Source organism: Centroberyx gerrardi, chromosome 13 (genome assembly GCF_048128805.1).
Source record: "Centroberyx gerrardi isolate f3 chromosome 13, fCenGer3.hap1.cur.20231027, whole genome shotgun sequence".
NCBI lineage: Eukaryota > Metazoa > Chordata > Actinopteri > Beryciformes > Berycidae > Centroberyx > Centroberyx gerrardi.
In genome coordinates this window covers 6,675,077-6,689,977 of record NC_136009.1, presented here as the reverse complement: position 1 = coordinate 6,689,977, position 14,901 = coordinate 6,675,077, and the positions used below count along the sequence as shown (strand labels likewise).

The 14,901-nt window shown below is 41.0% G+C and overlaps 1 protein-coding gene across 4 annotated transcripts; it reads right to left on the bottom strand.

Moving 5' to 3' along the window:
* Positions 1 to 147: 147 nt before the first annotated feature.
* On the bottom strand, positions 148 to 13,932 carry cop1 (COP1 E3 ubiquitin ligase). 4 transcript variants are annotated; one of them, XM_071900533.2, is made up of 20 exons: positions 13,265 to 13,932; positions 13,050 to 13,109; positions 12,059 to 12,156; positions 10,479 to 10,543; positions 10,231 to 10,350; positions 9,055 to 9,123; positions 8,730 to 8,789; positions 8,151 to 8,230; positions 7,787 to 7,859; positions 7,278 to 7,392; positions 6,593 to 6,728; positions 5,726 to 5,869; positions 4,970 to 5,078; positions 4,714 to 4,795; positions 4,143 to 4,259; positions 3,892 to 4,009; positions 3,300 to 3,424; positions 2,837 to 2,997; positions 2,519 to 2,563; positions 148 to 1,433 (listed from the first exon to the last, which is right to left on the bottom strand). In XM_071900533.2, the coding sequence occupies exons 1-20, from the start codon at positions 13,615 to 13,617 to the stop codon at positions 1,416 to 1,418; spliced, it is 2,148 nt and encodes a 715-aa protein (XP_071756634.1). In that variant the 5' UTR covers positions 13,618 to 13,932; the 3' UTR covers positions 148 to 1,415. The 4 variants fall into 4 exon arrangements, with proteins under 4 accessions (XP_071756634.1, XP_071756636.1, XP_071756635.1 ...); XM_071900535.2 differs by having other exon boundaries at positions 7,796 to 7,859; XM_071900534.2 differs by having other exon boundaries at positions 7,787 to 7,856.
* Positions 13,933 to 14,901: the final 969 nt, after the last annotated feature.

Here is a 14,901-nt window from a genome sequence, read left to right as displayed (position 1 = left end):
ACTCCAGATAAACAAAAGACAGGACATCAGGTACACTTATATACATACAAAACCCATTACCAACAACAGCAAGAAATACACAAATTAGTCAGACAAGGACGGTTAATAGACTGATCAAAGTGCAAAAAGTGACACACAAAGTTCTTTCCAAATAATTTATTCAGGTATACAAATACAAAACACCTCTCTTTGTCATTTATCATAAAATAGGTAGGTCTTGGCGGTCTCAAGCAAATCCCCTCCGTTTCCGCTGTTGATGTGTCGATGTCGTTGTCAACATGCGTCGCCACTCCCATAGAAAACAACAGCACAGTTTGCCTGAAGTTACACTGCAGCTCAAGCTCATTTCAGATGGTTTTAATCCATGTGACAAGACATTTTCATTGCTACCTGAACAGAAACAGATCAGATTTCCACGCGGTTTCTCCTTGTTTAAGCAGCAATGACAAAGATCAGATCACATAAGCGGAAAGAGTCCAAGTTGATCTGGCAGTGTAGATCGAGCCTCAGGTGACAGACACGTCGCATCTCAATTTGTTCCAATAGCAACAGAAACATCGGCACAGAGTGAAATGTCTCAACAGTCCCATAACCCGTTGGTCTTTCTTGTGCATCGATTTCCAAATGCGCCTTACGCTAACCTTACATTCTAGACACTTAAGCCAGAAAACGAACCGACGATCCGCTTGACAGAAGGAAAATTGAAATCCTATTTATTAAAACTGCTTTCTGCCAATCTGCAAAAACACAAAGACTACACATGAGGAGTAAAACAAAAACAAAAGAAAGAAACACAGAGGTGGACAGACGACGACGGGGTGGGGGGGGGTGGGGGGGGGTTTAAGAAGCTTTACGTGAAGACAGATCATTTTTGCATTTCATTTTGTCTTGTGCTTTGGCCTTTTAAAAAAAGGAAAACGCAACTTACTAATAGCTTTTGGCTGGATGTACCCTCGAGAGCCGTAGCTTGATTAAAAAGGTACAAGGTTCGATTTGACCTAAAATCATAAAGAGATGTTCTATTGTAGTCGATATATAACTTTATTCAAAAGAAACAAAAAAAAAAAAATGCTTTCGAAAGTCTCTTCTTCCATTTTGTGCCGAGACTAGGTCCTCGTTTTTTGTTTTTTTTTTGCTGTGAAATGACAGCGCATTTGCTCCTACTGTACTGATGTACTGGTCCAAGTCTTTTCGCTGTCCAAAGGTAAGTAAGTGTGTAGCTCGTTAAAATCAGACGGCTTCGCTTTATTTCAGTTCTCCCAGCGTTGTCAGGCTTCCGTTAAAACTACTTGCCGGTGATGCTACTAGTCCAGCAGGCAGCCTGGGCGCTCCTCTCCCAGCGTCCGACTGTTCCTCTACCAAACAATCAGAGGCTGAGCCAAGTTCTTCACACACGCCGAACGTATGACGGCCTTTCAGACGAGCTCCAGTACCTGTGCAGAGAGAGAGGGTGAACATGTAAGAGGTGAAGATTCTCATCTGCTTTTTGCTCTCATTGGAGACAGAGCATAATTCAAGAGTTACAAACGACATGAGGAGTGCAGCCATTGCTTTGGCATGCAACAAGAGCAGGTGCATTTGTTTTGCTCAGGGTTATCTGCAGGTTTCAGAACGCCAATTGAAGATTTTAAGACCTTTTTAATGCTACCTGGAAGTGAACTGGAGACCAACTTCAGAATAAAAAAAACAAACAATGCATTTTCTATTTCCAATTTAACATAGCTAATGAATGTTTTGAAACTATAAATAGGAAGTATAAGAAAAAAGAACAGGAAGTTGTTAAAGGATGTATGAATTGTGTTTACTAAAGCATATATAAAGCAATAAAACCATGTTTTGCATATTGTTCTACTAACCCTGTTCTGCATCTAAGATTGGACATGCAGCAAAAAAACCTGTCACTGCATGGTGAAAAACATGACTTCTAACATCTGTATTAAAGACATTTTAATACTTTGTAAGGCCGTAAATTCAGATAAATTAAAGAATTTTTCAGACTTTTGCACGACCCGCAGATACCCTGATTGCTGTCATCATGGTTCCAAAGTGCTCAAACAAAGCAATTCTTAAATAGAAAGGTCATATTTTCTAAAGGAATTGTGGACATGGTTGCCAAGTTTAAAGTGATTAAGTATTATTGCATAATTTGTACGAATAGTAACAATAGACTGTAAAAAATAACAACATGAAGTAACATTATGAAATAATAACATGAAAATCAGCTGAACCAGTGCAACTTGTAATGAGGCATAACAGTATGAATGGAATTTATTAAAAGTCTATTGGAAAGACAAGGGTGTCTCTGTATCCTGCCATGTTTAACTGACTGAAAAACCCCCATACAAGAACATAATAACAGCTATAGGCAAACATTTTTAAGTACTATTGTAATCTCTATGTATAGTAACTTGTAAATGGCACATCGTAGTGTAACTTGTATCTAAACATAGTACCTTAACCAGAATCTATGCAAATCGTTGATACTTGAGGCTGGATGTAAAAGATTCAAAACACAAACCTTGATTGTTCCTTGACTGTTTGCCGCAATCAGCACATTTGACTCCTGAAAGATGTAGTAGCATAAAAAGAGACAAAAGTGTCATTTACTTAAGTGCATGTTACTCCATGAATATTTCATTTCCTATAAGAAAATAAAACCCATTGGTTGACAAAAAACTCCCAGTGGTGTGTGACTCTATTGTGAACCATGAATTATTTTTCCCTTAAATTCCTTTTCTTGAACAAGGCAAGTTGGATGCAAAACCCTGCCACCACATTTAACAGATTATCATTTATGTAACAACAATATAATAACACTAAGAAGAGATGATCTCACCCCGTCGGGCAGGGCCCTCCAGCAGACGGCGCTGACAAACTCGTTGGTGTCGTCTTCCTTCTTGTCCTTGTCCAGGACGCTCTTCACCGTGTCGAACTTGAACGTCAACAGCGTCTTGGAAAGGCCCTTGTAGTAAAGGTACAGGGAGTTGTTCTCGCTGCCTGCACACACACACGCACAAACACACATGAAATGGACTGAGCAGGTGAATCTAGGTGAAAGCTCTGATCCCTTATTGATATTACATATTCAATCCATTTCAGTTATAAAGAGATGTAGATGAAGGGGAGGGGACAAGAAAAAATTAGTCATTGTTTGTAATTTCGCCATTTTCTCCTCGAGCGGTGGAAATCTTTTTGCTGTGGTACCCCACTATGGCCAAACAAAGTAGAGAGGAAACGCTGCCTTGCAGATTCGTTTACAACTTGTGCGGTATTATTCTTTTTCTTGAGTCGGCGCTTACCACAAGCCACATAGTCTCCGTTGGAAGCCAGGCCGACGAAGTTCTTCTCGTTGATGTGGCCCTTGAAGGAGCGCAGGCAGTGGGGCTTGTTGACGTTCCACAGCTTGAGCTGGCTGTCCGTCGAACTGGCATGTAAAGGGTGTAAACGTATAATGAGTCAAATAAGGTTATGTGGGTGAAATTACTCATTTAAACAATATTTCACATTCGCACTTTTTTGCCCATATACTTCTAAAGAAATGAATGAATAAACTGGTCCTGAATTCCTATGGATGTGAAAATGTCCTACTAAAGTGAAATATTCATATGAAAACACGTGTCAACATATATATCTCCTTCTCTTCAGACAAGTAACAAGGCTACAAGGCATGGTATCTGGACAATACCATGAGCAGACAGTAATTGAGGTAAGAGAATCATTATTGTAATAGGATTCTCCATTGGAAATAAACGCACATGGCGAGTCCAAAACCTCGGGAAAAAGAACATCTCAAACCACGTTACTCTGGATTTCCCAAAGACGTTTTGTCCACATCACACAGATCTATTATTACATAAAACCCCTGTTGTAAATGAGGCGGAGTTGACTTACGCAGATACGATTTCCTCTCCGTTGACGAACTTGGCGTAGGAGACGGCCTTCCTGTGGCCTTTGAACACCATGATTGGCTGCTTAGTGTTGCGTAGGTCATAGTAGTGGACACAGTGGTCTGTGGGCAGAACAGAAGGATATAGCACTGGAGAAATGGGATGTATACAGACTCGATGGGGTACACTCAATGTCGAATGTCAGTTATATCCAGTAGACGAGAGAAACCACTTTAAAACTGATCTCCATCTCACCTGCACAGCCGAAGGCCAGATGATACCTGGAGGATGGGCTGAATTTAACGCAGCAGACGTTGGCCTTGGCCTCGATGCTGGCCACCGAGTTGTCGAGGTTGGTCGACCATAACTTCACTGAAAAACAGAAACAAAACACAAACAGGCATGAAGGCGTGTGACCTGGGAAAAAAAGTTGGGTATAATGGAAGAAAAAGATGGAAAATTACAATCTCCAAAAGAAACGCTACTGGTGTGTCCAGAAAAATCACATCCCTCTAAATATGTAAACCCAGATTGCCAACCCTCTTTAGTCCATGTGTACCATGTGAAAAACTCATGTCTCACACTGAAATTATCGAATAATATCTATGTTTGACAACTTAATCGCACTGTAAAAAAAGACATTCAATCTTGTATTTTGTCTTTGTCTGAAGTGGTGAAGAAGTGTGACATCTTGACAAATTGAACCATCTGCCACATTTCAAGCTTTGCAATTATTTCCAAATCATGAACAGCTTTGCCTGTATGAATGAAACAGAATCATTGACAGGGAACTGCAAACATTTCAGACCCAGTATTTCTCAGTTACCTTTGGCGTCATCAGACCCGGAGGCTAAGAGCTTGGGATCCATCAGATTGAAGTCAACACTCCAACACCGTTTTTCATGCTCCTGACAAGAGAGCAGCATATACTTTAAAGAGGTATAATGAAGCGGGGCATAAACTCAATTGATTCAACAGGTAGTTTCAACCAAAGACGCATTCCACTGATAATTCCCATAAAGCACAGGAAATTACCTTCTAATCCTAGTAGTAAAGTAAAGTCTAGGACCCAAGCATCATACCTGGTAGACTTTAGACCTCTGGCCGGTGAATCCATCCCACAGGATGACTGTACCCTCGTAGTCGCTGCTGGCCAACAGGTTCTTGTGGTAGCTGCTCCAGCTGATACAGCTAGAATAGAACAAGGCTGTGGTCAATTCGCCTTATTTCTAGGCTGCTTTTCTCTCCCTTAAGTATGTTTTAAAAAAAAAAATCTATGCTGATGAAAGAGCATTATAAAATGAATGAGTTTGAAAGCCAATAACAGTCTTCTTACACAACATTTAAGATGCTGTTGGAGAAAAAAAAAAACATGGATGAAAAATGTGTGAATTCAGTTTCAATGTTTAAAATGTTAATGTTACAAACATCAATACAGGCCTGCGCAACACAGTAGTTCACTCCCAGGCCAAAAATGGAATATTTGGTACATTCTATTCTTGTTCAGTGGGACAAGACTGTAAGATTTGTGGACAACATGTAAATTCTGGTGATTCATCACACCATTTACTAAAATAAAATCATAATTTTATGCATTTGGAAAAAAAACTGTTGAAGCAGATTTTGCCTGCATGATCACCTCTTTCTTTGAAATGGATCAGGTGGATAAGGACGGGATCTGCTCGAACCATGCCACAGTGCAAAGTGTCCCAACACCTTCTCATAGAGCTTAGAAGCAGATCAGAAATGCTGTACACACGGCATTATGGGATGGTCTGGGAGGACTCAAAGCGGTCAAATTAGAATCCTGTTCCTTTGGGAAAGATTACATCCTGTACCTGATTTTGGAGTTGCAGGTCATTTCGTTGACAGGGTAGTGGATGTCCACCGCGTCCTGGATCACCGTGCCGTACTCAAACACCTTGATCTTCTTGGTCACGCCGGCGATGGCAAAGTAGTCACAGTCACGGTCAAACTCAATACTGAAACACAGGGGGGGTGAAGGCAGTCAGCAACAGTAAGTGGGTTGACTAAGACTTTATATTGAAGGAAAACACTTAGGTGCACCTTCTACTGGTGGTCACACTCGATAACTTATTGATCATATGGATGGTGATACATTTCTTGGGTTGGTGAAAATACACTGAGTGTGCAAACTATTAGGACCCTCTGCTCTTTCCATGAAAACCAAGTGAAAACTCTGATCCCTTATGCACAGTATACAAGATTTGGTCCATATTCATTTAAGTTAGTTAAGCAATGGGCAAATTGGATACAGCAATACCCACTGTATTACTTTTTGTTGCGTCTTGAGATCTAATAAGCAATGATTTCATGCCACCATGGTCATCAAGAGGCAAATTCATGTCAGTCAGTGATGAGACACAACATTTCTTCATCACTTGAGAAAATAATTTTCTACAATAATGCATGTTCTTTATAGAGCAGCATCTAATTAATGAAGTTCTTTTATTGTGAAAAATGTAACCAAATATGAATCTTGGCCGTGATTTGTCACACAACTGCCAGAATTCTCTTCGCTTATTCAGAAAGAACAACAAGTTATCAACATGCACCAATGCACTGTGGGACTGGACTCTCTGTACTTGGACTCTGGACTGATGCAGCATAGGAGACTGACATGAGAGCTCAGTCTACTCCCTCTGTGACGGGCTGAAGTGTGGTGTCAAGGTCTGACTGCATACCTGGAGACAATACTGGAGCCGTTGTACAGGTCGCTGGCGTAGGAGAGGGTGGCCAGCGGCCGCACAGAGTTGTAGCGGGTGAACTTGGACAGGCACTCCATAAAGTCGTCCAGCTGGTTCAGGTTCCTGCCTTCGTCTGAACACAACACGCCAGACACACACTATTAAAATACCGTTCATGAGGAGGAATCCACAAGGGGGGCACGAGGGGGGTGGAAAGGGATGTAAAAATAACTATGTACTTTATGGAAAAAGTCAGGGGAATAACATGTAGCTTTTAACATCAATAAATCATTAGCACATTCATTTTGAGACATTAGTATAATTACCGTAAACAAACAAGACCATCGCTGAAAAGCTTCTACCAGCCTCTACACTGCATTTTACATTGTGTGCTGCTGGGTCAGATTGATAATGATATATTGATGTTTAAAGATTTTACACACCTTTAAATCTCAAGAGTTCACCTACAAGACACTTTTACAGTAAATAAAGTGGAATGTGCCTATACAGATAACACTTAAATTTCAAAATAACCACTGATTATGGGTATTGACTGTTTATCAGAGGGGGAAAAAATAAGTCGCCTCTATCAAAACAATGACAAATTTCATCTTTGAACACCAAATCAGGAGACTAAACCTATGGCTGTGGACAAACGAGGCCCTTCGTCACAGTTTAGTACCTGTGATGCGGGACATTTTGTTGGAGAAGTAGCACTGCTCCAGATCCTCGAAGTGAGCCGTCAGCCTCTTCCTCCGTGACGCCAGGGTGCTGTTGTACCACGTCTGTCTTTTGCCCTGGCAGAGACATTCCCAGTGTTTACAAGTGCAATGACGTCAAGCTGAAGGTCTGTTCGTGCGTGGGTCTCTAATAGCTTACAGTCCCATCGGTGAACTCCAGTGCTCACATTTAAATCATAGGAACTCATTTATGGTATGAGTGCAAATGGTTTTCTTATATTAACATTACAATAGAACATATACCTAAAGATAACAAGCTGAAGTTGATGTTATTATCCATTCCACAGCATTAAGTGTCAAAATTTGAACTTCTGTTCAAAGATTTTTGAGAAAAGGTTGAGGAACTATTCTAGCAAATACAAGAATAGGCAAAAGCAAATGATATCATGTTATACATTTATACAGCATGAAGGTCCTATCTGTCATAGAAAAACAAAAAAAGTGCGATTACCTGACTTACCTGGGCCGTTCCACCAAACCCTGGAGGCTGGCTGTACTCTGGCGGGTCAATAATACTACTACTGCTGCGCAACAAGAAAATAAATAAGCAGACAAGGAGGTATTTTTAAGTACATGTTTTTAGGATTTCTTGCAGCAGTTCTGCTGTAATGGACAATTTGAGAGGAGTGACATTAGGCGTAGGTACAGTAATACTGGGACCCACAATGTCTCCAGTATATGTGTATGCAGATTAACACGAGTGCGATGGATGGAGCTTCGATTTTAGGAAACAAAGTAGTAGATACTGTTTGGCTGCACTGGGATGTGTGATGGAAGCATTTCTTAACTTGGTACCAAACAGAGATCAGCTGTACCTGGGCGCCGGTGAGGGAGCCTCAACATTAGGCACTGTGCACTCTGCCTCCATCAGCGGTGAGTACAGCCCACTCATTTCCTAGAGAAACACATAGAAATAACATCTTTGGCTTTAAAATCGATTCTGATATGTAATTTCTCAGTAGCTTTTTGAACAGAGCGACTTTTACATTTGAATTCCACAAAATAGAAAACATCCTGAAGGTGATAGAGTGAACAATTTCTGAAAATGGAGATGGGCAACACGGCCCTAAGCAAAATATTCAACAAAAGTCAACATATCCACACGTCTTAACACATTTTGGACATTCTACTGTGTTAAAATCTTGTTCTCCCACAATTCTTTAACACTGAGTTGCAACTAGATCGTTAAAGCCATCTCAAGCAGTGATGAGCGGCTCCAGGTGTTTTTTCTTCTTGTGCATCTTTTTCTTTCAATGCATATTGCTCATCTGGCTTGCCAAATATGGTGCCAAATGTATCCTAACCATGAGAGTATAATATGAAAGAAGGTTTTGCTCATAAATCTTCAGAGACTAATATGTAAGAGGCTGTAGATGGGCTCTATGTTATTTTACCTCGACGCGCTTGACGTCCTCTTCAAGAAAGTTGAGCTCCTTCTGTAGCTGCTCCAGTTGCTGATAATGGAAGAGAAAAAAAAACGACAGACACGGAGATCAATAGGCTTTTATGCAGGCCTGTATATGGCAGAGACAGCTGCGCAGCACACAAGGTTTGTATAGTAAGATTATGTGGTAAGTATCTGGCGAGATAAGTGCATACATGCTGGGCACCACGCCTAGCCCATCGTAGCTGAATAAGATGAAGTAATCTACTGATCAACAGGTTTAAGCAGAGGAGGCTTAACGTGGATCTAACAGCAAGACAAAAACAACAGGATACCTCTCTCTTGTTCCTTCTGGCTTCTTTCAGGAACTCCATGAGGATCTGTCTCTGAGCGGCTTGGGATTCCTAGTGGAGACACAGACATGGTCCACAATCAAACACAACTGCAAGCGAAGCTGTGGAATGCCTGTGTTTATCCGCTAATAAGGTGAGATACATATTTTTAGTCCCATGCTGTTGTCTCTGCAGAAAAGGAAAATGATACAAAAAAGCCAGTTAACACATTTCACAGATAATTTATCATGTCGGTTTGTTCAAACTCTGGAGCGTTTACTGTTTGAGTTCGGTTCATTTGGGCAGGTGAGAGCAATGGCATTCAAAGAACTGAGGTGCGGTTCATTAGGAGTGAGAACGTAATCTGAGTCAACTGCAGGGAACGACCCCAAAAGCCAAGGTTTTATGAGTGTAAGGAGACAAATGTTGGAATCTGATAGACAACTCAGCCTAGCATAACAAAATCAACCGAGGGCAAACCGCAGTCTGGACTGATGCTTCTATTCAGCCATTTCTTTGCTATTTCATTTTTCAAATGTAACAACAAACACCACCAACAACAAACACAACCAATTCGCAGAGTAGAAAAAATAAGAAAAAAAATCAAATGAAAAGTCAAAATTAGCAATACAGAAATTTGATTACAGTCCATGGGAGACATCTCAACAGAGATTTTACTTTATCATAATTTTCCCTCATAACTTATCTTTATCCATTTCCATTGAACTTTCCTATACCAAAACATCAAACATTAAACAATTAATTCGCCACATATTGAACATAACTTATAATAGGGGATGAAAAGCAAAAAACTTTTTTTTTTTTTTTTTTAAAATCACACATTCATGGCCCTATCTTTTTAAAAATACTATTCAAATTATAAAGATGTCTGCAGGTGCATTACACACTAGCACGCAGACACACACAAACAGACACACACATACATACATGCCCTCATTACCGCCTTATGATACAAAGTCACATGTCATGGACAAAACAATAAGCAATCAGAGAACTACTACACATTGCCATATAGAAAGGTACAGATTATTCCCTTGATTGTGAACCTAAATGAACAAAATACAAAAATACAACAAAGTAAACTCTTCCACTTTGACTTGGACCAAAGAAAATGAACTGCAGGTGTGATAGCACCCTCACACTTCAAGCCTTACTTACCGTCTCCAGCTGCTTCTTCTTCTGGACAAGGAGCTCCAGCATCAGGTTGACGTTGGCCAGGTCTAAGTTCTCCTGGTCCGGACTCAGCACGTCCTGAAAGACCTGCCACCTGGACCCGTTCTGGGGGGTGGGAGACTCTGGTCAGCAACATGTAATGGGCTTTTCCAATAGTGGTGAGAGTGAGAATCAAATAGTGACAGTTTGAGAGAAAGAGAGAAACTAAGCAAATGTGTATGTGTTGTACTTACAGGATGGTCCAATTTTAGTCTCTTCTCCTCCGACCTCTGTTTCTGTTTAAGGATCAGTTCATTCACTGAAACACAGCGTGAGGGGGAGGGGGGCAAACGCCAGAAGTGGAAGAAGTAAGTAAAGAAGCCCAGTACATAAAACATGATAGAAACAGGGACACCAACATCTGTGGCTTAAAGGGATAGTTCGGTTTTTAGGGAATTTGGCTATTTTTCCTACTTAACAAGAGTCAGACGAACTCGTGGATGGCTTTGTTATGTCTCTGCATGCAGTTTAAAGGCATGAGAACAGTTAGCTTAGCTCAACTGCTGGAAGTCTAGGGGATCAAGTAGATCCTAGATCCTTAGATTATATCAACTTTCTCATTCGCGGCCAGAGTTATTTTATGGTACGTTCAAGACAACTGGGAACCTTCCTACTTCTGAATAGGAAAAATCCATTTGAACGGCCCTCCAACTTGTAATTCCTAAGCAGAAACTTGGGACACTTCTCTGAACTCAGGTTCCTACCAATATAATACTGCCATGGTTCCCACCTCAACCACTTGAACACTCTGAGGTGGGAAGTAGGAAGGTTTCCCAGTTCCCAGTTGTCTTGAACGCAAAATTAGGTTCTGCCTCTGCTCTCTTCTGGTGAGAATGCAGTTTTGTAAACTCTGTACATTCAGAGCCATCTAGTTAGCCACGCAGCCACTGGTGTTTACAATCCACTTTTTCAGATGACAACACTGTTCGGTGCAGTGCTGCTGTCTTGATTGATAAGCTGTTTTATCAAACATAGTCACTCTCCCATGTGATGAGCATGTATCGCATGCTAACACTCAGCATTATGGCCGCAAGCCCAGAAAGGAAAGCTCACAGATGTTAGCAAAATACCATGGCAGAACGCAGACAGTGTACTCTAGGGTTCAATCTACAAATTTGTGAAAGATTTAATTAAAACAGATCTTGTACAGTATTTTGTTTGCTAATTTTAATAAATACCATGATAAGAACATTCACTGGGATAATTTTGGCTAAGATATTGTACCCTAAAAAACGGTCCCATTCCCATTGTGGCTGCCCTTAATAAAAACATATGTGATGTAGGCTTGGGCTCATATTCGATAATATTGTGATACTTCTCAAATATCGCAATATTTTGGTGGGACAGCATTACAATATTACATTTTGGACATCGCTCAAGCCTAAACTGATGTGACAGTTACTACTTCATCCTTTCATTGGGTTCAATTTGGCAGTTTTAATAAATTAGGTTTGACATGAACAATCAATCAATCAATGTTTTGAAAAATCAGGTTTGATTTCCAATGAAATGTTAAAAATTGTTCCAGTGCATTGAGGAGACATACATCTGAAGCAGAGGGAGGAAAAACAATTAAATATGTAGTAGTAGAAGTAAATCAGGTCACAGCACACAGGAAATCCAACACAGATTATCTTTAAAAGTAAGCTACATGCTCATTTAATAGACAAAAAGAGTGACGCACAGACACTGAACTTGATAGCAGAGTCAACCACTGCGTTCTAGACCCGCATCGCCCATCTCAACCTTCTCAATGGAAAGACCTGGGACCTACCAAGAAAGTTTGGGTACAGCTGATCCACGTTGTCGACAATATAGTTACACTTGGGACATCTGTTGCTGTCCTCCAGACTCTGACGGATGCACTTGAAGCTACGGGGAGGGAGAACAGAGACATGCATGAAACCCCGGAATTATGTGATGTGTTTTTGCTAAGAAAATGCTACTTAATGTTGTGTAAATAGCTGAAATGCTACAGCCTACAGTTCATCTGCAACAGTACCAGGAAATGAGTTACTAGTAATTAAGCTGCCTGGTGGGTGCTGAAACGCTGGCATAAAGAATGCCAAGCAGAAGAATGTTTACAATTTTGCATTATTTCTCTTTACATAATTAATTTTTGCACTTTGGACTATGTTTCACCCTTTAATTGCCCTGATTTGATTTGGATTAATTCAATGCATGCATCAACACTGTATTTGTTTGACACATACACTAATCATACATGGCCAGTTGGATTATTTATGTAAGATTTTCAATTCAAATCATCAAAATAATTGAATATTTTGCAAGGGAATAGTGATGAATTATATGGAGAGCGCTGTGATACACTCTCTGTATAGGCTGAGGTTTATTGAAGTTGGAAAGTAGGCTGTCTAGTTTGCAGCAGCATAGAGGTAGGTATGTTGAGGAGTTGGGTAAACTGATGAAAAAGTGGGCATACTGTCAAGGAGGTGACAAAGCTGTGGCCCCACCATCCCTAAATGTATCAATGGTAATTAGACTGATGAGTAATGTGGACAATATGTGTATTTCTGGTAAACTTAAATATGAATGGCCACTGTATTTTTAATATGATGTTGTACAGGGCATTTGAATTAAATCCTCAATAGCGTTGTCTTTTTTCTCAAACATTATGTGCCTTCAAATCTTTTCCTGTCCCAACACCCACTCCACTGTCACTGCTACAACAACTTCGTCCTGTTTAAAAGCCAAGAAAACGCTGAAGTCACCATCAAAAACATAGGCAAGCAAGTAACACTTACCAGAAACTGTGGCCACACTTGGTCATGTGTGCCTCTTCTATCATTTCGAAGCAAATTGGACTGGAAAAGGGAACGCAAAATCATATTAAGTGCGGGTCAACATTCAGCTTTCAAACTGTTTGCAACGACGACAGTGAACTGACATTAGCTCGCAGCCACAAACCACAGTGATGAACAACATTTTGTCAGAAGCAGTCTTCCATGAGAAAACTAACCAGACAAAATCGTTGCTTTTATCCTCGTAGGAATTCAAGAGGCCGTTGTAGAGGGGTGCTTGGTGGAGGGATCTCTTTCTACTGGTGCCCGAGGAGGACGCAGACGGTCTGCTCAGCGAGGCGAACCCGCCCCTGGACGACTGCACGGCGGCCAAGGCTGGCACCGACAAGCCGCCGTCGCCGGCTGCTGCCAACGTCCGAGAGGGAACAACATTTCCAGAATTGTTCCCGTTAGTGGTGGCGTTGCTCCCACTGCCACCGTTTGTGTTCGCAGTGCTTCCTGTGCTACTGCTACTTGTGCTGGGCACTGAACTCGCCCCGCCGGCGCTTTGCTGTGGCCGGTTGCTTGACATAATTCAAGGCCGATTAGAAACACCCCGAAATCCGCCGCACTGCTGTTCAAAGCATCCGGACTGTGCTGCTATTTGACTACTTTAGCAGGTCGGCTAGCTAGCTGGCTAGTTTATGTGCTAGCATCCTGAGAGAAAGCAACAGTGTCCAAACATCCAGCGCATTTAGCCCGCTGGTGCCTGCCTCGCTTCTGCCTCTGACGCTGGATTAGAAAATCGCTGTAATATAAATTGCAAAATGACAAGAATACTGAAATGGACCATAAAATAATCCCAACTGCGTTGTCCAGGGGATTAGCCGGCTAGCTACGGTTAGCTAGTTAGCTACAGAGAGGAATCTGTCTTGAGTTTCCTCGATTACCCAGGTGCTCCAATGTCGCCTCCCGTATGGAACTACCGCCCCCTAGCGACTAGGAGTTGAACTGCCTTAGTGGAAATTACCACACAACAGAAATGTCAAAGCAGCTCACTAAAATGCATTTGCCCATTTTGACTGTCCTCCCTTATTGCTTATTGTCAGTAAGCATTTTACTGAGATGAGTAACCTATAGGCCTAGCCTAATGTCAACTAACATTTGACTGAGGATTTTTGAAAGACATCCTAATACAGATATTTTTAAATTGAAGCCACTGATAGCCAGTATTTCGTGCCGATATTCAATATCTTTAAATCTGACTACATGCATGCCAAACAGCTCCCTCCATTCACACCATGGGACACTAAAACTCACAATTGAAACCCAAAATAGCAACAACAACAACAGCAACAATAGTAAAACATATTCAGGCATACTTGTGTGGAATCTGATAAAATGTCACAGAGTCAATTCAAGTTCAGGGCTTTCCATAGAAAATCAGTGTAGTACTGATCAAGTATCCAATAAATATGTAATCAATCAAACTGCATCATATCCACCTTATCAGAGGTGGACGACACTGACTGACCGATATCCAATATTAAATAAAAGACCAAGATATCAGCAGACTGAAATATCAGAATAACCCTAAGATCAACAGAAAAGACCCCAATAGTGACCGCAAGCATCATTAAAATGAACTATAGTAATACTATAATACATTTTACAAGGATAATGTGCAAATATCACAGCAGAGGAGGTAGAAAATACTGTAAAGTCACTATATGCTCACACGCACCACAGACACACTATTCGTCCCTTTTGGAATATTCCAGGAATATCACAGTGATTTTTTTTTACTGTCTCCTCATGTTTGTCAGGTTGTTTTGCGGATGACATCGCCTCTGAATCAAAAGCAGGCGGGCAGGTG

Bases quoted from the DNA above. Each gene is read 5' to 3' on its own strand.
- cop1 (XM_071900533.2), bottom strand. From the start codon at position 13,617: ATGTCAAGCAACCGGCCACAGCAAAGCGCCGGCGGGGCGAGTTCAGTG. The intron at 9,124-10,230 runs GTAAGTAAGGCT...TGTCTCCACTAG, and splicing joins AGAAGAAGCAGCTGGAGACG to GAATCCCAAGCCGCTCAGAG. The intron at 5,870-6,592 runs GTATGCAGTCAG...CCTGTGTTTCAG, and splicing joins GGCTCCAGTATTGTCTCCAG to TATTGAGTTTGACCGTGACT.